The following is a 24675-nucleotide window of genomic DNA, read 5'->3' on the forward strand; positions in this document are numbered from 1 at the left end:
CAAAAACAGGAAAATTTGAAAACAGAGCAGTAGAAGGAAGAATGGTAGGATATTGCGATAATGGATATAGAGTGTGGGTCCCATCGACGGACAAGATTATCTCAGTGAGAGACGTAAAGTTTGATGAAAGGAAAAATCAACTGAAAAAAGAAACAATAAGAATAGATGAAGAAATACAGCAAGAAGAAAAGAAAAATGAACAACTGGGAGAAGAGAATAAACCAGATAAAGAAAAAGAAAACATTACTGAAGAAGAAGAGAATGAAGAAGAGAAGAATGAAGAATTACCACAGAATACAAACAGAACAAGAAGAGCTAGGAAAGCACCTAGTCACTTAAAAGACTATCAGGTGTATATGAGTTACTGTTTATTGGCCAACGCCGATCCCAAAACTTACAATGAAGCAGTACAACAAGAAGAATGGAAAATAGCAATAGACAAAGAGCTAGAAGCTCACAAAAAGCTGGGAACTTGGGAAAAAACAATGCTGCCCAAAGGAGTTCAAGCTATCGATACAAAGTGGATATTCAGAACCAAAGAACAAGGTATCAAAAAGGCAAGGTTGGTCGCTAAAGGATACCAACTACATGAAGAGGAGTCTATGTACGCACCGGTAGCTAGACTCTCGACAGTGAGGATGCTGTTTTCGATCGCTCTACAAAATGGCTGGAAAATAAATCAAATGAATATACCAACAGCATTTCTAAATGGACGACTTCAATCGGAGGTATATATCAAACCACCTCAAGGTTTAAACGAAGAGAAAGGAACGGCGCTCAAACTTAAAAGAGCATTGTACGGTCTCAAAGAAGCACCAAAATGCTGGAACAAGACGTTTAATGACTTTGCCATTAAACACGGATTCAACAGATCCAAGAGTGACTTCTGTCTGTACACAAAAGGCAGAACAATAATGTTGGTATATGTAGACGACATATTGATAACGGGAACAGCAATCAATCAGATAATACAGCCATTGAAATTAGAATTTCACACAAAAGATTTGGGAGAAATCAAAAATTTTCTCGGAATGCAAATATTTAGAGATGAAAATACAATCAAGATCTCTCAAGAAACTCTAATCAACAAAATGTTGACAAACTTTGGAATGGAGCAATGCAAGGAGGCCTCAACTCCTATGGAAGCAAACTTTCGAGCAGAAGGGAACGAATGCGCAGCAAATGTACCTTACCGAGAGTTAATAGGAGGTCTAATGTACATTTCAATGGGTTCAAGGCCTGATATTACATTTGCAGTGTCATATCTGAGCAGGTTTCTTGACAAACCGAGTCAAACTACATGGAATGCGGCAAAGAGAATACTCAGATATCTGAAAGGAACGAAGAATAAATGCTTAAGGTATGTAAAAACTAACTCATACAGTCTAGTTGCCTTTTCAGACTCCGACTGGGGAGGAGATATAATAGACAGAAAAAGTACGACAGGAGGGGCAATTTTTTCCAATAACCATTTGATACATTGTATATCAAGAAAGCAGCAAAGCGTTGCCCTGTCATCGACAGAAGCCGAATATGTTGCTGCTGCTCTAATCTCTGCCGAGCTAATATCATTAAAAGGAATTGCTGTAGAGATGTGCAAAAAGGAAATAGATGCAACACTGCTTGTCGACAATCAAGGAGCGATCAATATTGCAAGGAACTACGAAAACAGCAAGCGGAGCAAGCACATAGATATTAAGTATCACTATATCAAGGATTTAGTTAATAGGGGTTTCATAATTCTTGATTATATAGAGACAAACAAAAACACTGCGGACATATTAACAAAATCACTGGTGTCAAAGCTGTTTATAAAACATAGAGACAACTTGCAAATGCTTGATTAGCAATTCTCATCGTTGCGATTTGAATTGAGGAAGGGTGTGAAAATATCTAGCTTTTGCTGGGTTGGTATGAATGATGAGTTGGTATGATTGGTGAGAAGGAAAAAAAACGTGTGCGCGATTGGGAAAAGAAAGAAGAAGCGTTTTGTAAGCGAGGTGCAATGTAAAAAAAATTAAAATAAAAAAACCCAACACTTTGACGTAACCGACAATTGCGACTAGTCGCTAGAAATGGGCATTATCTAGATAAAAAAATGATTTAAATACGATTTACACGATTTCTGTAAAAAATACTTCATTTTTTATCCGTTACCCGAAAGCTCGAGTAATCGATTTATCATTATCTGAAGAGCAACAGATAAAGGAATTTATCCAACGAGTGAAGATAATATTTTTTTAGTAATGTCACAAGCAAGTTTGTACCGAAGAACATTTCTTCTGTAGGAATGGAGCAATATTGAACCTAAATTCACTAAAGAATTAATCCACTTGATACCGAGAAGATTAAAGGAAGTCCTCAAAAGGAAAGGATTGCCAACAAAATATTAAAACTTCAATATGTAATTAGTTATACACGCGGAAGTATTCTACTGTGCCAATACTTTTATCCACCCATACAATGCTTACAAAATATATTTTTATTATTATTTCGCATATCACTCTATTTAGGTTATTGATTTTATTGTACAAGGGTGTTTCTTTCAGCCATCCCTGGGAAAAATTTTAATGGGAGACTCTAGGGTCCAAAATAAGACGAAAATCGAGAATACCAATTTGTTGATCGAGGCTTCGTTATAAAGTTATTAACGTTTAAAGTTCCGCCTGTAGAACGGCAATCTGCGAACAGCTGCGTACACGTGATAGTGGTTCTCATTCACAAAACTGTAAAACTGTCGATACATCGGTAAGTAGAGTTTCTCATGCTGAATGAGAACCTATGAGAACTATCGCGCGCGCGCAGCTGTTCGCAGATTGCCGTTCTACAGGCGGAACTTTAAACGTTAATAACTTTTTAACAAAGCCTCGATCAACAAATTGGTATTCCTGATTTTCGTCTTATTTTCGCCTCTGGAATCTCCCATTAAAATTTTTCCCAAGGCCGACCACCCTATATAATAAACTAGAATAATTAATAAATAAATGTGACCAAACATTTTTCTTTTTTATCAATTTATTTTATAGTTATAAGCATTTATATCATAACAATCATGCTGTGTTGATACTTTTTCTCACTATTGTACGTATGTATGCTATTAACATGTTTGTGTCTAAACGGTTGAATGAATTTCAATGGAACTTCACATTTAAGCATTATTAAAAAAACTTAAGATATAGTATAGTGTAGCCGAATAAGGGTGTGGAATGTGTCCTTGAAATAAATTTGACTCACGTTGGATTGGAAAGTGCATCAAAGCATGCCTCAACCGATACAGATCAGCGCAAGCAGAATACAAGTAATACGTCGGCAATTCCACCCTCTACAACCTAGCCGATATCCCGCACTTGGACTGCTTTACCTTGAAACTATCCAGAGACTACTACAGGAAACTCCCAAGAATAACCAACCCAACCATAAATAGCTTAGCAATAATTAATGAACCCACCACACGCGACGATAACTAAACAGGGTATATGACTGTCACCTAAAATCGTACACCTAGCAGTTCAGCCGATATTTTTGTCAATAAAACATGATAATTGTACTAAATTATTGAAACTCGTATAGATATACAGTGTAGTGTTTCTTTATTTGATGCATAACAACAATACAAAAAAAATCTTTAGTAGAATTCAGTAATTTAAATAAAATTTAAGGTTGCATATGAAATTTAGCTGTCAGTAAAAATCGTAAACTGTTGGTAACATTGGAAATCCGGTGGATCACCAATTGTTTATTGTGTAACAATGCTTAGCAACGATTGAATCTAGCTGATTTAGCAGCATTCTGATTGTTATATGCGTTGTTCAGCCAAAAAATCAATAAAAGACTTAAAATGTAACAAACTATAATGAAATTAGTCAAATTATTAATCGAAGTAGAAGCACAGTTCAATGTATAATACCACGATACAAAGCAGAGGACCCGTGTAGTGAATAAATTAAAAGAGAGGTCTGATAACAAACTGAATATCAGGGATGAATGATGGATTTTTAGAAAAATTAAGCATGATCCTAGCATTAGTGCTCCAAAATTAGCGTCAGAAATTGAAAAATATTTAAATAAGAAAGTAAGTGAATCAACCATTAGAAGAGTATTAAGAAAACAGAAGTATCATGGTAGAGTTGCTCGAAAGAAGTCGTTGATAAGTGTGCAAAATAAGAAGAAGAGGTACGAGTTTGCTAAGAAATATACAGGGTGTTCGGCCAACCCTGGGAAAAATTGTAATGGGAGATTCTAGAGGCCAAAATAGGATTAAAATCAAAAATACCAATTTGTTGATGGAGGCTTCGTTAAAAAGTTATTAACCCCTTAACCTACAACTACGTGTGAGACACGTAGTCTTCTATTCGGACCAAAACTGATTACCACGGGCCTGGCTCGTAGTACATCGGTCGGGCCAAATGTAAATACTACGGGCATAGCTCGTGGTACATCGTGCGCGTTTAGTACAACTTAAGACCGATTTGCCGAACCGCGAAATGACTCGAAGGCTGCGCGATCTTGTTGACGCTTTGGGACCAGGCTGTTGAAACATAAATCGTAGGTTAAGGGGTTAACGTTTAAAGTAACGACAAATTTAGGCACCTACCCCCTGCCGATTTTTCTTAAAAATTCGTTTTTCATTTGTAGTAATTTTGCTTGGCGCCTTACAGAAATGTTGTCTAATACTTTTTTGTAGGTAACCATGAGCTCTACTTCAGAAAGAAGTTTCATTGAAATATATTTACTATTGTAGGAGTTAGGGCTGTTTGAAAATTGGTTTAACTTTACGGGGTCAAGGAACAATTTTTTCAATATTGTTAGAATTTCTACATATTCTTCGCCCAAATACGCGTTGTTTGCCGTTTGAAACATTAAAATCCTCCAATCCGTTCAGGAGTTATGATGTTTCATAGATTGGCATGAAATTTCGGGGAACCATTTCAGGCCTCAGATTATATTTTCGGTAAGGAATTTTTTTCTCGAAAATGGGTAGGATTTCGGGGGTATGTCTATTGATCAAAAGTGATTGTAATTGACCCTTGCAACCAAAAATAATTTTTTCAGAATGATTTGAAATTTTTTAATTTAATTTTTTGATAACTTTTTAATGAAGCCTCAGTCAAAAAACTGATATTCTTGGTATTCATCTTATTTTGTCCTCTAGAATCTCTCATTAAAATTTTTCCCCGGGGTGGCCGAACACCCTGTATAAAGGAACAGTTTACTTTTTGGAAAAATGTAATTTTTACTGACGAATCGAAATATAATATCTTCGATTCGGATGGTAGAACAATTGTACGGAGAAAACCAAATACTGCTATGGATATTAAAAATCTCCTAGCGACAGTTAAAATGATCTGGGGTTGTATGTCAGCATCTGGCTTTGGAAATCTGGTATTTATTGATAATATAATGGATAAGTGGTCGCATTTGAGTATATTAAAAAATAATTTAAAAGAGAGTGCCGAAAAAATGGGAATTTTAAACGATTTTAAATTTTACACCGACAACGATCCGAAGTACAATTCTCATGTAGCGAAGATTTGGCTATTGAATAACTGCCCTAAAGTTCTTCAAATGCCCCCACAATCTCCTGATATCAATGTCATAAAACATATTTGGAACGAATTGGACAAAAAAGTAAGATTACACAATATTACAAACAAGGAAAGCCTTATAAAAGCTTTCGCAAGAAGAATTGTCGAAAATAACACCTGAATTTTCTGAGAATTTAGTAAAATCAATTTCTCGACGACTGCAGTGTGTTGAAAATACATTTGGCTACCCAATTAAATATTGATATAAACAATTTTTATTATGTATATCATTCTAAAACTGTATCTTATTTCCTCTGTACGATTTTTACTGAGTACTACTAAAGGTTTTTTTATATTGTTGTTATGTATCAAATAAAGAAACATTACACTACATGTCTCTATACGAGTTTCAATAATTTAGTACAATTTTCATGTTTTATTGGCAAAAATATCGGCTGAACCGCTAGGTGTACGATTTTAAATGACAGTCACTGTATCTAATACCAGAAATCTTCATATATTTCAGAAACAAAGACGACAAGAGAATCTCAATAACACCAACAGAAAGAAATTCACAGGATCAACAACCATCCCCAATATAGACTACCAAGAGACACATACAGACTGAACATACAGAAATACTGGTGGCTCACGAACCAGAATACAATAATTAAAGCCATTAAAAGAAGGCGAACAGCAAACTGAAACAAAAAAAAACAAAACGGATAAAGCAAACCACCAGAGTATGTAAAAGCCCCGACAAGGATAGCAACACCCAAAACTGTACATATGTAAATAGCACTAGATTTAATGTAAATAAACACGTTACTAAAATTTTACATGCCATGTAAAGGCTTCGAATTCGTTGACAGGAAAATCGTGTACATTGGATGCATTAAGTGTAACAAATTAATACGTAAATCTTGCGGCCATAAAAAGAGGATAAACACAGAAGCTAATTCAGTAAAGTTCTAAAGAATTCTGAACAAAGTGGTTACTGTTGGTGATGTACAACAGAGATGTAAAACGAGAGACACTCTCTCTCATTTTCAAGAGTATCAGAAATTTCCAGAATCTGAGGAATCTTCTACGTTCACAGAAACCATTTTCACTCGGAAAATCAAAAGATAAATCTTCATTTGAGTCCGATCCAATCCAATCCATCAACTCCATTAACCTCTTGCGCTGGAAAGACTCTTGCTCTAGGCACGTCGCTTGTTATATGCTTCTAAAGTGGGAATGCCAATTAATTTCCAACGCAACAGATTAATGGGAGATCCGTCGTTTGTATTAAATACAAGTAATCCTCGTGAACCGAATATTACATGCATCGAAATGTCATTTTCCAGAATTATTTCCACTCGTGGATATTGCTTCATCTGTGGGTCCAAAACCAATATTATCAATGTACTACCAGAAACAAAAAAGCAGATATTTATCAGGCGGAGATTATACATATGTATGTTCCTAAAGGAAATAGATGTTGCCCTAATCATTTATTTAAAAAACGGTTGTTCAAAGACGTTATGTTGAACTTACGCATACATTCAAATAATACCAGTTTGATCGATGTTAACAAACTTGAAGATTATTTCGAATACCTTGCAGTTATTAGCGATTCTAGAATTAAAGATAAGGTAGGTAACTTTACATTATCAGAGAAACGTCTTAACATAATCACGGAATTAACTTGGGAAAATCTAATACAACTTAGAGAAATGATGACTTCCATGGGATACACTGAAAAACACGGTGTCACACGCCGACTATTGTCGTCTTTTTGTTCAAATTGCAAACTGGAAATTCCAATAGTATGATAGCTGCAATCAACTTCACGTCTGTAACTTCAACAATTTACAAAATTTTGAAAAATCCTTTGAGACACGTTTAAATAACGCTAAGGACTATAACATATCCAAAGTCGAACATAATTTAATAAGTTGAATGATCCTATTTTATTATTCACAAAAACGTTATAAAATTTTTCGCGTTCAAAGTCATATAAAAGCTATAGTATTATAGGTTATTAAATTGAACTTGATCATAACTATCATGTAATGATGATAAATTGCATAGAGTATTGATATCTACAACATATTTCAGTATCATCCAAATCGATGAGACGGTCATGATTCCAAATAATTATCATTTATCCATTGCTCTTCGGATAAAAATAAATCAATTATCCGAGTCTTCGAAAAACGAATAAAATTTGTTTATTCTTTATCACTTACTCAAAATTTTTATTTAGATAAAAATTTTGCCCACGCCTGCTAATCATATGAATTATTATGAAGTAACAATACTCTCTCAAGTAATAGTTCCATGATGTACAAGATTTAAAACAAGCATTAATAAAATATCTTATTAAAAAGGAAACTTGTTGAAGAAAGGAGTACAATGTATTATTTGTAAAAAATAGCTCTCATTACTTGTATTTATATGCCACCTCTGTAGTAGCGGGGGAAAGTAAAATCGAATAAATATACATATATCATTTGATATTACACATATTTTATACATTAGAATAATCAATCGGAATACGTACAATATTAATTCTTCATTGTATTACAGTGCTTCAGTAATCATGTACAACTGGGAAAATGATTGATTCTACGTAAAAAAATAAGTCGAAAATGTACAATCAAATTTTGTCATACAAGAAAATTTTCTCTTTTAAAGAAAATCGACTTTGAAAATTCATGGGGTATGTGTGCAATTGAAGTATGACTTGGCCATCTACACAAGTAGAAATAGTGAGTAATAAACAATGGTACGCCTAATCCCACAAATTAAAAAATTCTGCCATCTTGAAAACGAAGCATTGTATGATAAAAATTTTACATTTTTTACTTCCTTCCTGATTGCACCACTATCTATTATTGATCGAGAATTGTTATTTTATAATTGTTATTTTATTATATTGTTCAAAACAAGTGCATTACTTTCAAGTCAGTTTGTTGAACAAAACCGATACGCTTTCAAGAAAAAGAACGTATGACGGAAATCGACTTCCCTGCATACAATAAATTATTACACTGTAACTTATTTTAGATGTTTCAGAATATCGTAACCGTTCTACTATGCGATTGACAACAGAGTAATTATTCTAACATCTCATCAACACAACTAAAGAGTTTGTCGAGAAAGAGAAGGGTATGTGTTTGATGTGTCATATTTTCCTCAAACGAGACGAATTAACGTTGTCTAATGAACACAAAAAATGCATCTTTTGCTAATAGTAAATCTGATAGATACTATTTCTTTTTTCTAATACTTTTCCTCTGTTGTACTACTTATATATAACTTCACTTGACAGAGCAGACAATTTATTATAAATTATTAATTTAATATAGTTGACACAGAAAAACATTTACTTTCTTTTAAATTAATTAACCATTTAAAAATCTAATATTTTTATGATGCAAAATAAATTTTCATACAATCCTAATTTGTATACCTAAATAAGGACGATTCACAACGTGATATCGTTTAAAATGGTATTTATTTAAACAAAATTTTTAATTTTATATAATGATATTGTACTTTGCATATATGCTAGAAATGTACATCATTTTAATAATCCCAGACAAAATAGTAATAATTGTAATAAAATTATGCTTACCATGTGAGGGAGTATCCATGAGTAAAGTGCTTTAATATCTTCTTCCGCCACCACCGCCTCCACCTCCCATATTTCCACCTCCAAGAGAACTGCCTCCATAGCCCCCTTGATTACCATAACCACCACCACCTCCTCCAGAATTGCCACCGCCCATAGGACCTAGAAGTTGTATAAAAAAAATTGCGAAGTTAGTAAAACTTGACTGGAATGAACTAATTTACCAAATATTGTAAATTAATAATGGTACTGTATTAATGCGGCAATAAGTATGAAATGACCCTGATTATACTAAGAAAATATAAATTTAGTAAAATTATATATTTTTTACTAAAATCTAGGGAAACTAAATGTTTTACAGTATAAGATGTTTGTACGTGGCTGTTGCAAAAAACGTAATACATGTACAAATGTTTCAAAATAATTATAAAAACAAAATACTTATGTAAAATAATTATTTATATCCTTATAAAGATATTATGAGCAAACTGTGTTAAAATAGAATAGGACAATGGACAAAGGCGCTCCTTCTCTCTGCAACATCGCGCCGTATGTTCTGATTTAATTTATAATACATGTAAAATACATGTACCAATTTATTTGCAAATATTAGGGACTCTTTGTAAATACTAATGAGAATGATATAGTTAAAATTTACCTTACCACACTACATGACTTTTAGATTATGTAAACAAATGATTTACTTTAACCCATGGATAAATCTATGCATCTAGACAAATGACACTTTATAAAACAATCTAACATTCATCTTGATCATTGAACTCGACGTCAAATTATTTTTACTTTCACATATATCATCATACTCATAAGTACTTGTATGTACTTCATACAAAGATTACACAGTACATAAAACGCGAAAAAGACGCCACAGAAGTCTACTGGTGAACAAAACTGAAACAAGTGATTTTTATAGAGCCTACATGTTGTCACAAGCAGTCTTAACCAAAAGGCATTCATCCCAATCTAAAAGTTGGGTTTCCTAGTAAGAAATTGATTTATTTTGAACTTTTTATTTTCCTAATAAGTAGAATGCACAAAAATAAAAAACATTTGTCTTCGAAATGGTCAAGATGAATATTGTAGCGTGTTTTTTTAAACATTTAACCATCCACTTTCACGTTTGCAAGTTTATAAATTTAGTAGTCAACGGCCTTTTTCAAACCTGTGTAACTTGATAAATTCCACCGTAATCAACCACTGAATGAATGAATTCACAAATTCAATCGTGAGTGACCATTCCTAGATTTGCTTGAATTATTTGCGTAAAACTTTTACAATCGATATGGTTCCCTGACCGACTTTATAAAATCTAACAAGAAAACATCTCCATTTGACAATCGTTATTTTTTATAAAATTTTTGCATGAATCTTACAAAAATATTTAATAAGCATTTTCTTTATCAGCAAACATCAATACTGAAAGGGTTAATATTTTAATCCACAACGTTTGGATTGAAAAACATATTAGTCTAATATTTCAAAGTATTTCATTTATGAAAGAAGTTTATATACGTAAATTGCATATCTCTGAACGACGAATTTATCTACGTACTCATCTTTCAGATAAATTTATTTGTTTAAATATATATTGAAGATTAATATATTTTTAATTGTTCTTGTAAAATATAGATCAATTTTCGTATAAATATGTGTAAACTACCAACCGTACTACAAAAGGTGAATATTTTGAAATATTGATTTCCTGCATTATAATAAAAATGTAATTTATTTAAATTTAAACAAATGCACTTTTCTGAAATCTATATACCGTATGTGAATGTATCATCCAAAAATGTAGTTTTTACATTGTGTTTACGTTAGAGCGATAACGAAACGAACACGGCTTAGAGGATGTATTTCTCAACAGTATTCTGTGAGACGTTCGAATGTCAAAAGTCGTATTCTATGCCCTGTTCAAATTTAGATCATTGTTATTTGAATATATTATAACATTTTGCAATTATTCCATAACATTACGTCTAAGAAGAAAGAACAATCGTCGGAAAATAAACAAGTTTTTCACGAGCTAACAAGCGATGCTAACCCAAAACCAGAAGATTATCAGTAACGAATTTCATATTGAAGAATCCGACGAAACTCTAATGGACAAGAGAAATCAATTATATATAATTTTATGTGAGCTTACATTGGGGTTCGAACGAACCCCGTGTCATCGTCTGTGTAATCGCCCGATGGTCTGCCGTCTGAGCGTTAAACTTTTTCCACTCCTACTAATTTTAGAAATATTAAAGCAAAAGCGACCTACCTCGCTAATGTGATCAGTGACAAGCGAAAAGTTTCACCCGAAATAGACGAAAGGTTAAGCGTTCATAAATTTCAAACAATCTAGATGCACAATTTACCTGTGAAAATTGCGATAAATGATCCTTCTGCATTTCACACAACATTATAAAACTATTTGCATATAAAATTGTAATATTTAAGCTGAACGCCCCTTGTGCAACTTGGTATAATTACTATGTATAATAATCATGTGAATTGTACGTATAAAAACATAATTAAAATTATATTATTAAAAAAAAAACTAATAAAAATCTAATAGTTGCTCAAGATGCGTAACAGACGCGTTGGCTTTTGAGAAGGACAGAAGCAACCTTGTCCACCAAAGGATGATAGCCATCTCGAATCTCCAGATTGTCGGCCACTAGGACCCATATTAATACCATAGGGAGCAGGTCTTCCTCCAGAGTTGAAATTATTCCGAACTGGACCGCCGCCATAGCCCTGTTGGTAACCTCCTCCGAAATTATCGTTACTCCAGTTTCCGCCACTGTTATATCCGCCTTGACCGCCTTGACCTCCCCATCCACCTCCTTGAAAATAAATTTATTAGAACGTATTCAAAATTAACTAATGTATTATGTAATACTTAGCATGGCGGGAAAAGTTTATTTTTCTGCGAACCTTTACCTTGATTCTGATTCTCCCAAGGACCGTTACCGCCCCAACCTCCTTGATTACCTCCACCATAACCACCCTGATTACCACCATTATTCCAATCTCCGCCACCGCCACTTCCTCGTCCTCCCCAGTTACCACCGCCACCCTGGTTACCACCACGAGGTCCTCTTCCTACATTTTGTCCTCCTCTGCTACTACCACCGCCACTACCACCACCACCACCAGACGCAGACGCCATTTCCGCTCTACTTAAAGCCTATGAAAAGATTATAAAATAATTTAAAACTTTTGTAGCATAATACATTATTCTTCTGCATATATATTAATATTGTTTTCTTTTTTACCTTCTTTACATCGACATGTTTGCCACGTATTTGATGATTACGTTGTAAGCAAATTTTATCGACAGGATCATAATCATCAAATTCGACGAAACCGAAACCACGTTTTTTCCCCGATTCCTTGTCAGTGACAATACTAATTGAACTTATGCTACCATAACTTTGAAAATATTGTCTAAGGTCTTCTTCTTCATGATCTTCTTTTAAACCACCCACAAACAATTTTTTAACAGTTGCACCAGCCTCTGGTCTGCCAATTTCTTGCCTAGGAACAGCTCTCTTAGGTTCAACCACACGCCCATCTACTCTATGCGGTCTATAATTTTACATAGAGAAGTGTAAAATTATTAATTTAAGTGAACAAACATATTTAAATTTATTATATTACATGTATACAACCTTGCATTCTGAGCATCATCTACCATATGTGCACGCGAGTAAGTAATAAAACCAAATCCTCTAGACCGTTTTGTCTTGGGGTCCTTCATTACAACTACATCTACGATTTCTCCCCATTTTTCAAAATGTTTCTTTAGGGAATCGTCTGTGGTTCTATAGTCCAAGCCACCAATAAATAATTTTCGAACATGTTCTGGTTCATTTTTGCCATCCTGCAATACCAAATGATGTATACAATATAACAATGAAATAATAATTTTTGTTCCGTGCATGAAAATTAATCATGAAGCGAATGAATGAATGAAAGTAAAGTACAGGATATTTCAGTAAATCTCACATTAAACCTTCTATTTGACATGGTAGTCAAAACATTAATAAATATAAATTGGCTTTGAGTTTGGATAAATTAAATATGAAATACATTTGGGTTTGGGTGATTGGTCTGTCTACTATAATAAACTTGAAATGTTTATACAAGTTAGTTTCAAAAGTATTGTAAAATAGTAGTTTTTTGAAAATCAATGAACTATACATTTGAACACTTTCTTTGTTGTCATATTTAATTATTAAATTTGTAGAATTTAATATTGCTGAATAGAATGAAAATAAAACTCTACTAGAAGGAAATCAGAAAAGTTTATTTAACTTTTCTAATGAATGCAATATTAAACATTTATGTTAATATAACAAATTTCTGTGCTTTATTATGAATTACTGAAAAAAAGAGTTTATTCTTAAAGGAATTATAACATTGAAAAATTCACGAACGTTGAATACTTTTAAAATGAAATATTTATATTTTTGTTTCTTATATCAATTTCATTTTATATTTGAAACTTTAATATTTTTTAATTTACTATAAATGTGAGGAAAAGCTATATCAAGTAAAAAGTATTTATATTAATATAAGGATTTTACATAATTTAATATTCATTACTTAATCAAATATAGAAAGGTTTCCTATTTTTTAGATACTCTACATATATCACTTTTAAGCTACAGTAACACAGTGACATTATTCTTAACATTTACAATTACAAAAACAATTAACAGTACAATTGTACAATTTAACAGTATACTCATTGAAGTTCATAAATTAAAACATAATCTGTTATGTTTAACATTTTATCACTCATCAAATAGATGTACTTTTTTACAAATAGTACACTTTAATATCAATATATTGATAATAAAGCAATATTTTTATTAGAAATCATAAAAATTCCTTCAATGTATAGATAAACACATTCTGTTTCAGTATAACATGTTAAATACAAATGAAATGCTTGAAATATCGTATCATACATAATTTAATATTTTAGGACCACGTTAATATAACATGTAATTGTCACATAGTCGTAAACATTGAAATCCGTAACGATTTTATTTAAATTAACATGAAATCACTGTTAAATACGCATCGTGTTTATAATATTTGAATCAAAGTATAGTTTTCGAAACTGTTCTCAAATGGCGTAGCGTCAGGGTACGCCATGCCATAATCGAACAGCATAAAACGTGCAGTAGTATATCTGAAAATATTGAACATTACTGTAACTTTTAAACAATGCAACTTTCTGGCGTATATTTTTCCAACTATCTTATCGGAGTAATGTGACGAGTACTTTACATCGAAACCTAACAAATTCACGCGTAGAACCAAAAAATAGAAAATTATATCAGTCATAAATAAATTATAAATAAAATTTAAGTAAACGCTCGTAAATAACGTAAATAATGATGGTAAATAAAATTATCGTAGGCTATATATGCCATAGAAGCATTACATACATATGTATATATATACATGCACAGCAAAATGAAGCATCAACTCAGATTATGTACCTTCCTTTTTTGTTTTCCACAAATGATTTACGTATAAAAACAAAAATTGTAGGATACATATATATATATAGATATCTATACTTACATCATGTTCCATTTTAACCATTTCGAATAATTCCGAAGTCAAATACCCTTCACTACACCAAACAGGAAGAATCTCACTACGTACTGCAAGAAATAGATACGCGCACGTCGCCCAATCGATTACTGCTCCTTTCAAACACTTATGTAAACCCCAAATGCGCACTACCATACAAATATTTTGATCATGCGCACACCTAACGCTTCTATCATTTTAACATTTCTCTGAAAATTCTATAAACTTTTTGCATTAAGTGCTATCTAAAAAAATGTCATGTATTAATTTACATATCTTTTAATCTATTCTAGTTGTTAATAGTAAAAAAAAACTTTTATCAGCAATGTCGTGTATGTACTTTCTCTCGTACTCGATGAAGTAATATGCATCATACTTGAAAAAACTATTTCATGACACTAAATTAAATGGCGTAGCCAAATATAATCGGTTTGGCATATAAATTTAATTTACAAACGCAAATAATACATGCTCATTATTGTGGCTTTTTTAATATAATATGTTTATAATAAATCTTGTTAATACAGCGCCGGAAATGTGAATTGTGAATATATCGAACTACCTATGAATAAGTAAATGTAATGCTTGTTACAAAATTTATTTTTTATTTTTACTTTTGTATGTAACTTAATGTGAAACATTTATAATGAAATTTAGGGTATATAATTAATAAAAATGTTATATTTTATGTTTAAAATTTTAAGCACAAAAGTCGCATAATAGAAAATTTGTAATGAATAACAATGTATAAAACATTTAATATAAATATTACATTACTTGAAGAAATCATAGATTAATAATATAAAATAAATCCATATCGGAATTACAACTAATGGTCAAAATAACAAACACAGGTAATTAAATTGTAAATCGAAGTTACAACCTTACAAATCGTTACAAGTTAGTATAAATCTGTTATATTTATTGCAATACTTATGCAGGTAAAGCAATCAATTTAAATTCAATTTAATTTTTAGGATGTTGAAATATATAGTAGTCATTTCGATATTATACTTCTAATTTCCTCTAGTGAAACATTTAAAACAAACTTAACCTTCATGTTATTCGATTTGATACCACCGAAAAACAAATGAAGTGGAAAATCAATTCAAAATATTTACTACAAAAAACATTATCAAATATATTATATATTATAAATATGAATGAATAGAAATTTAATGCTTTCTGTGATAAACTCTGGAAAATATAATGGGTCTTCCTGAGAATTTGAATAGAGAAGATGACAAATATGATCATATTTCCTCATTTTGATAATTTTATGTATGTATATATTTTATTATTCCTAATTATACATTTCTATATAATTGTTTATAATACAGTGTGAACTCATATCTATATATTGTTATTTGCTAGGTAACATAGTTATACAATATAGAAATCCACAACGGATATAAGTTTAATAATATTAAAATGAATAAAACAAAAGCTGTTGATTGTAACAGTAAAATATATGGATTCAAAAGAGAATTGGAACCTGAAAAAATTATTGGAGCTACAGACTTTAGCGGGGAACTGATGTTTTTAATGAAATGGTTAGCGTCGATTTATTAAATATAATGTAGAAGATAAGTAAATTATTATTATTAAGATTTCTTTTTTTATATAGGAAAGGAACAGAAGAAACAGATTTGGTTACAGCAAAAGAGGCAAATTTATTATGCCCACAGATAGTTATACAATTTTATGAGGATAGACTTTCATGGCATGTTACGAAACAAAATTCAAAGTAAAACCATCTAATATTTATATTTTAAAAACAAATCGAATTAATTCATTCATTTTACGTTTTAAATTAAATATATAAGAGTAGCAAAATGATCGATTTTTAAAGTATTCCTTTCTTATTGATTCTACCAAGCAAAAATAAATTTTTGAAACATGCAAAATGGAAATTTATTATACAATGTCTTGGTTCTGTTGGTACAAACTATCTTCAGGTATATGTATAGAGTAATAAATAATTGTAAAAATCATATGACCGTCAACACCCATTGATATTGTAAGACAAATAACTTAAGCATGTAAATAATATATAAACTTATGATGGCTATTAATTTGTATTCATTTATTAAGATGTGAACAAATAGCACAGGAAAAAAATGCAATTTTGTTTCAAAAATTCACAAATTAATAAAAAAAATATATTTGTCCTCACATAAAAGGAACAATACTTGATGTATAATATAAATTCCTTGCATGTTTTTAGAATTTGCTTCTGTTTAGGGAGATCAATAAGAAAGAAATAATTATATTTCCCTATATATATATATATATATATATATTTATATACCTTTTAATATATGTATTAAAAAGTATAACAATAGTAGGAAAGTGACACTGATATTTACTACAAAAATATTGTTAACTATATATTAAATATAAACTAATAGCAATTAAATGTTTTATGTCATGAACTTTAGAAGATACATATAAGTACTTTTGAGATTTTAAATAGACAAGATGCCAACACGATCATATTTTCACATTTTGATAATTTTATGTATGTATATATTTTATTATTTTTAATGGTACATTATTAATATAACATTCAAAATCTGTGTATTTGTGATTCTCCTATAACTTCTATTATTTGTGTCCAATCCAAATGAAATTTTATTTAGTTACTCTTTATGTTCCAATGAAGACTAAGGACTACGTAATTTATAAAAATTTTAACTAGTTATTATCATATTCTTACAAAATTAATAATCTTAAACCTGTCGTCTGCGCTCTCGGCGGTAATATGTTTAAATTTGTTGCGTAATAATTCCCATTCTTGACAATAAATAGCATTAATAAATTCTGTATATCTACAGATAGATCTGTATACTGCAGATACCTATTCAAATTCGAAATCTGTGTATTTGTGATTAAGTAAATAGAAGTACAAAAATGTATTTCTTAACCTTAACCATCAGTCATGTTTAATAGATGGATATACTAATTTTTATCTGATTACTCATAATACAGTGTAAATTTATATTTATATATTGATATTTGCTAGGCAAATAATTACAAACTATAAAATATTACAACCAATGTAAATTCACTGATATGGTGATGAATGTAACAGAAATTATTGACTGTAACAATAAGATATATGGATTTAAAAGAGAATTAGAACCTGATAAAATTATTGGAACTACAGACTGTAGTTAGGAACTGACGTTTTTTATGAAATGGTTAGTTTTGATTTATTATGTACATTATGAAAGAAAATTGCATTGTTGTTATTACTAAATTTGTTTATACATATAGGAAGGGAACAGAAGTGACAGAAGTTACAGCAAAAGATGCAAATTTACTTTGTCCACTAATAGTTATGCAGTTTTATAAGCATAGATTTTCATGGTACATGAAGAAGCTAAAGTCAAAATAAAACTATTATTTATATTTGTAGAACGAATGGTATTAATTAATTAGTTGTTCATTTTAAACTAAATATATAACTGTGGGGAATAATTGCTTACTGTAGCCTCCTTTTCTTATGGTATTTTCTCAGTAAAACAATTGTGAAAATCATATAAATATCAACACCCATTGTAGATATTATAGTAAAAATATCTTAAGCATGTAAATAATGTATATAAACTATTGGTGGTTATTTATTTGTATTAACTCATTAATATGTGAATAGTCAGAACAGAGATGAATTATAGTTTTGTCAATAAGGAAAACGGGACAATTAAAAAGTAGAACAAAATAAATTCAAAAAATACAGAAACACAATGAAAATCCTCAAATTAATACAAAAAATATGTCTGTTTTATTTGAAAAGTTTGATAAAAAAAGTAATAGCTATTTTCAGAGGATAACGAATATGAATGTATTTATACAGAGTGTTACCATCGGGCAGAGGGCGATTCTATGCGCGAAAATAAATCAAAAAGAGGGAATAACATTTTTCCGTTTGAAGTTTCGTTTATGAGTTAATTGTTTCAAGGCCGCGCGGAGTATGATTATTTTCATTTACACTTTCATATTCGTTGTCCTCTGTAATGTTAACATTCTGTCTTCGGCAGTACGACTACCGGCTACTCTTATTGTTTGTTTGTATCGTTCGAAATGTAACAATGTCTCTCTACAGCAATCGTGAATACGTTGACATGGTGAAAGTGTTAGGAGCTTGGAATGGGAATGTAACAGCATGAGCTAAGTATTACAGACAACGATTCCCAAATTGTCGCCATTCAGACAAAAGGGTGATACAGAGTATAGAGCCGAGATTAATCGAGTACAGTTCATTTCATGATTACTATAAATCTGATGGTCGTAGATCTATAAATTTACATACAACAGTTCTTAATACCGTTCTTGACAATCCCAGAATAATAATAAACATATTATCTATACATTTTTAATCTCAATTTTCTCGTAAACAAAGCTTCAAATAAAAAAAATTTTATTCCTTATCTTCAACTTATTTTCGCACGTAGAATCTCCCCCTCCGAAGGTACTGACCCGTCTGGTAACACCACGTTTACAGCGTGTGTGATTTATCTGCGAACGTTTAAATGCCTTGAGAAATGTGGATGACGTAGAAAAATATTTCAGACAAAAGATATAGGGTACTACAAGGTATGTATGTATGACAACTATATTTAGTTGACCTTGAAAAATCTTTTAAAGGTCACGTTTAAATTGTTAAATTGAAAATTATATTTTTTATTACATATTCTTATAATCGATATTATAACATATTTAAAACACTACTTATATCTTCATTTTGCACTAGCCAATATGGAGATATCAAATTTCAAATTTGACGGTTAGCATAACACTAATTCCAAAAACTTGTGTAAAATATCGGTGGCTACGTAAATATGTACACATTGAATATGCAATAACAGAAACAGTTTTTCTAATGTCTTCATAACATTCAAATAGTCAGTTTACCAAATACTTTCGATGAAGCAATGCATACGTATGTAGATTCGTTTATTTTCATTTTACAAAAAAACATAATAAAAATGCCTTTTACATTGAAAGAAAAATTTGAATTGCCAAATTAATATACAATGTAATGCATAGTGTTTCATAAACGCTATTCAAATAAAGTAAAATCAGTTCCATCGGTGGTAAAATATTATGGTTATTTTGTAAAAATTTGAAAGTATGAAGAAAGACAAACACTGAAATCATAGTTGATCAAAAAATGACGAGACAAATGTGTTGGCTATATTTTTCAATTACCCTACAATACCTGTTAGAATAGTAGCAGCTAACAATGGAGTATTTCAAACAAATGAGTGGATTATTCGTAAAATATTAAAGAAAGAATGAATTTTGATTGTGATTTCGAACCTTGTATTTAATGTACATTATAGATATTTTCTAATATTGCTGAAAATACAACATATACAGGATGTTCAGCCAGCCTTGGGAAAAATTTTAATGGGAGATTCTGGTGGTCAAAATAAGACGAAAATCAAGAATGCCAATTTGTTGACTGAGACTTCGTTAAATAATTATTAACGTTTAAAGTCCCACCTGTAGAACGGCAATCTGCGAACAGCTGCGTACACGCGATAGTGGTTCTTACTCAAAAAACTGTGAAGCTGTTGATGAGTCAGTAAGTAGAGTTTCTCATACTGAGCGAGAACCACTGTCGCATGCACGCAGCTGTACGCAGATTGCCGTTCTACAGGCGGAACTTTAAACGTTAATAATTATTTAACGAAGTCTCAATCAACAAATTGGCATTCTTAATTTTCGTCTTATTTTGACCTCCAGAATCTCCCATTAAAATTTTTCCCAGGGGTGGTCGAACACCTTGTATAATTTTATCATTAAAAACAATCGTATTTTTCAAACAAACGATACTTAAACATTAACTAATGCAAAATGAAAACGTTTCAACATCAGCTATAAGAATAGGCAATAAAATGAATAAGTTCGAATAAAAAAATTTACATGTAACCCTCATAGGGCTTTTTAAGGCTATCCCAAGATTAAATAGATATAGTGCTGTATGTGTCTTTATATAGTGTGTATGAAGAATTAGGGAAGCGATAGGACAAAGGTTTTTTTATTGATTAAGGGTACAAGAAGAAATGTTGATGACTATGACTAAGGATGATTTACTGGCGCTTACAAGACATTATGCCGCGACCAGCTGATATCTACCTAAATCTATTATGATAGAATAAATATACTAAATATTAGAAGTATGACTAGTTAGTAATGCACCGTTATTTATAAAAGATTGTGTCGAGATCAATACGTATCCACCACAAACTAATACAAATTTTTATTGTTACCAGCTGAGGAGATCTAAAGAATACTTATAACCTAAATATTCAGTCTTAGAATATTACTACAAAGTGTATTTTATTGTGGTAACATAAAAATACACAAGATCCTATCCATTCATTACAAATTATTTATGTTCATAGCTTGAGAAAGAACTTAGTTCATTAGTTCATTTTGTGTCTAAACATAATTTACATACATTAATTTTATCAGAAACATTGTACAGTTGATATTCGATTTTTATATCCCTTTTTAAAACCTCAAACTTTATTATAAATACATTACAAAATTCAATTGATAAAAGAGGATTATTATTAACAATAAAACTTCCATAACTGTGTAGAAGTTATTATTGTGTTTACTTAAAAAGAATGGATAGAATTATTGCAAATATTGAATATACTTTTTGTTTTTATTTTTAAACATAATTGTATATTATAACAGTACTTCAATTAATATTGTAATCATGTAGTGCGTTATAACAAAATATTATTTTCTGTGTTTTCAGTGAGTTATAAACGGTAATAAATAATTGTTTAATTCGCTAGTCATATGATTTGAATGTATCTGCAATTTAACATCTTTAATATCACATTGTTTTTACTCGTTTGTATCTTTAGAATTTTTTGATAGTAAATTGTGTTATTTGTTGTTTTAAAGTCTTCATTTGTAGAACTAAATCTTCCGAAAGTATTTGGTTTTAATTTTTAAATAATCTGATTTGTACTTAATGATATTTCATTTTTCTTTTTGTTGTTCGTAATTGGTAAGAACTATTTTTCTTAGTTTATATCAATATTTTGACTAATGTTCATGGTTTTAATTGCATACTTCCCATGAAATTACCTTCTATGTGCTTATTGTCATTTTCAATGTTTAATTTAATATCTTTTTTGCTAGGAATTTGTTCTTCTTCATTGTGACATTGAACACTTGTTTGCGTATTTGAATCTGTTTCTGAAAATGAATTTTCGTCGAGAGTTGTTTTATGTGTAGTATTTTTCATGTTAAGATTTGTGCGGGATGTTTGATTTATAGAAGTGGAATATGATTTATCTATACAATTCAAACAATTTCGGAAAAAATAATTATGATTAGATACATTTTGTGGATACAACTTTTCTTCAATTCGTCTATTTATTACTACAGCTTCAGCAAGAGGTATCGGTTCTGTATATGTGAATATTTTTTTTCTATTATCAGTCTTATCTTCTGGTCTTTTAATACTAATTGGTCCATTAATAACAGGAACTGCATTACTTACTTCACTGGTAGTTCTTATGACGGGTGTAATATTACCCATTGAATCTAATCTAGAGCTGATTTGATCACTAGAACTTACATAAACCACGGATACTTTAGTTGAAGTTTTTGGTAACAAGTTGGAAGTTATTTTGTATGATTTTTTTGGTCTTTGTTTCTGTTTCAAATTGATTTGTTTAGTTTTTTCCAAATTAGTACTTCTGTCAGATACAGGATTCTGTAATTTCTTGACATTATAAAATGGATTGTCTGGATGATGATGCCTAATATGCCGATGTAAATTATCTTTTCTTCTAAATACGGTTTGACAATATTTACAAGAAAATGGTTTTTCCTCTAAAATAAAAATTATGTATAGTATTATAATATGTTATTATAATACATATTTTCAGTAAAACATACCTGAATGCACCGTTAAATGACGTCTCAATTCACTTTTTGATAAAAAAACTCTACTGCAGTGAGCACATGAAAATGGACGATCTTTTCCGTGTGTTTTTTTATGACGGATTAACAAAGACTTATCTTTAAAACTTTTATTACATTGATCACATACATGTGGTCTTTCATCTATTAACAAATAACGATAACACATAAGTAATTTGCATAAGTAGCCTACAATTAAATATAAGTAATTTGGCAAATTAGTGCTTGTATCTTTTATTTAATCCTTTATATTTTACTATTTTATTTGAATAATACGACTGTGTATAAAATTTAATCTTACTTGTATATATACTTACTTATATGTGTTTTTAAATGACGTTTTAAGTTGGTTAATATTCCAAAAGATTTTTCGCATTCTTTACAAGAGTATGTTTTTGCACTATTATGCACATCCAAGTGATTTTTTAAATCATCTCGTTTAGTATATCCTTTATTACATTTAGTACATACAAATTGTTTTTCTTCTAAAAATTACAGATAACTTTTACTAACACTTATTAATTTATTGTTAATTTAAACCTAAAGAAATTAAATTTATAATATAAAAATAAATAATAGTATATCATCAGAACTTACTATTATGTGAATACATATGCCTGTTAAGTTTGTTTTTTTGAGGAAATGCTTTTTCACAAAGGTTGCACTTAAATGGTTTATATCCTCTGTGAACTCTTTCATGATATTCAAAATGAGAGCGTTTAATGAAAGTTCTGTCACAAAAAGAGCATTGATAAGGTTTAACACCAGTTAAGCAAGCATCATGATAGCACTTTCCTTTCTTGTTCTGAAAAATTTTGCTGCAAATATTACATTTATATCTTTCCGGTGATCCAGGTATTACTGAAATATGTGTACGATCGCAAGTTTTTATGGATTTATTTTTTATTAATTTTTCATTACTTGAAAACTCTGTTTTAATTTCCTACAAAATAGTTATAATGTATGTTTTGATGATTCCTTAGATAATATGTATGAATTTTCACACTTACCAAACCACATATTTCTGTAACTTTGTTGTAAGATGATGGTTCTATTCCAGACTTGTGATTTAAACATGCGTGTGCATTTAAAGGTACATTGTCAGTTTCTACCTTGGAAATATATAACTTACCAGAAATATCTCCATGTTTAACATCAGTTGTAGATTTATACACTTTTTTTCTCTTATTCAATATATTTTCACTGTATAATTCAGAATTATTTGTACAATTCACAGAAAGGAATTCAGAATTATTAGTTTTAGATTTAGAATGTTTATTAATAACTAATTCTAAGGGTAGTACTATTTCTTCATTATATTTGGTATTTTTATCAAAAGTAGAAATATTATTTGTATTTCCTTTTGCTGTGGATGTGCAATCTGCAAATAAAATAGAAATATATAATATTTAATATAAAACTGTAATAAAACTTGTTACTAGATTACTAAGATAAGAATGAACATAATTAATCTTCTACATATGAAACATTTTAATTTCCTACCATAATTTCCAATATTTTGTACATAATGTAAATTACTACAGATTTTACATCCTTGTTCTTCATATAGTAAACATATACGACATTTAGTATGGCCACAACTGTCTTTTATAAGTCTTGAACATGATGTATTTGTTATTTGTTTACAACTCGGGCATTCTTCATTCATTATAAATTTGTAATTCTAAATTTGAAATTCTCCATTTATTATTTAATAAATATGTTCTCGCCTCATAATTCCATATTTTTCGTGAAAATATATTTTCGTTATACTACTAGTATCGTACCACTTTGACTCGTACGTTTACTTATACTTGCTTAATATTAATAATAAGTATAACCACAGCCGACTCTAGTACTAGCCGTGCTGAAGGTAAAATGGCAACACCGCGGGAGTCCGGCTTCGATATACCTAGCCCAACCTACCGTAACAGCCTCCCA

General features: G+C 30.4%; 2 protein-coding genes across 6 annotated transcripts in view; both read right to left on the reverse strand.

The window, feature by feature from the left end:
• LOC122403652 (heterogeneous nuclear ribonucleoprotein A1, A2/B1 homolog) overlaps positions 1-14879 on the reverse strand; it is a 30722-nt gene extending 15843 nt beyond the window's left edge. For 2 of the 4 annotated variants that reach the window (XM_043407285.1, XM_043407284.1), the window contains exons 1-6: positions 14761-14879; positions 12831-13042; positions 12435-12747; positions 12094-12346; positions 11784-12002; positions 9151-9309 (exon numbers count right to left, since the gene is read on the reverse strand). In XM_043407285.1, coding sequence (XP_043263220.1) covers positions 9182-9309; positions 11784-12002; positions 12094-12346; positions 12435-12747; positions 12831-13042; positions 14761-14781 — 1146 coding nt within the window. In that variant the 5' untranslated portion in view covers positions 14782-14879 and the 3' untranslated portion in view covers positions 9151-9181. The remainder of the gene's footprint in view (positions 1-9150; positions 9310-11783; positions 12003-12093; positions 12347-12434; positions 12748-12830; positions 13043-14760) is intronic. The other 2 variants (XM_043407286.1, XM_043407287.1) reach the window with 2 other exon arrangements.
• A 6674-nt stretch (positions 14880-21553) lies between these two features.
• On the reverse strand, positions 21554-24537 carry LOC122403634 (zinc finger protein 2 homolog). Of its 2 annotated transcripts, none has more exons than XM_043407257.1 (6): positions 24238-24537; positions 23745-24115; positions 23332-23677; positions 23052-23216; positions 22711-22878; positions 21554-22644 (listed from the first exon to the last, which is right to left on the reverse strand). In XM_043407257.1, exons 1-6 carry the CDS (start codon positions 24401-24403, stop codon positions 21857-21859), a joined length of 2004 nt encoding a protein of 667 aa, XP_043263192.1. In that variant the 5' UTR covers positions 24404-24537; the 3' UTR covers positions 21554-21856. The 2 variants fall into 2 exon arrangements, with proteins under 2 accessions (XP_043263192.1, XP_043263191.1); XM_043407256.1 differs by having other exon boundaries at positions 23052-23219.
• Positions 24538-24675: the final 138 nt, after the last annotated feature.

This window comes from Colletes gigas, unplaced genomic scaffold, assembly GCF_013123115.1.
Source record: "Colletes gigas isolate AHSC1104 unplaced genomic scaffold, ASM1312311v1 Colletes_gigas_Sc00067, whole genome shotgun sequence".
Classification (NCBI taxonomy): domain Eukaryota; kingdom Metazoa; phylum Arthropoda; class Insecta; order Hymenoptera; family Colletidae; genus Colletes; species Colletes gigas.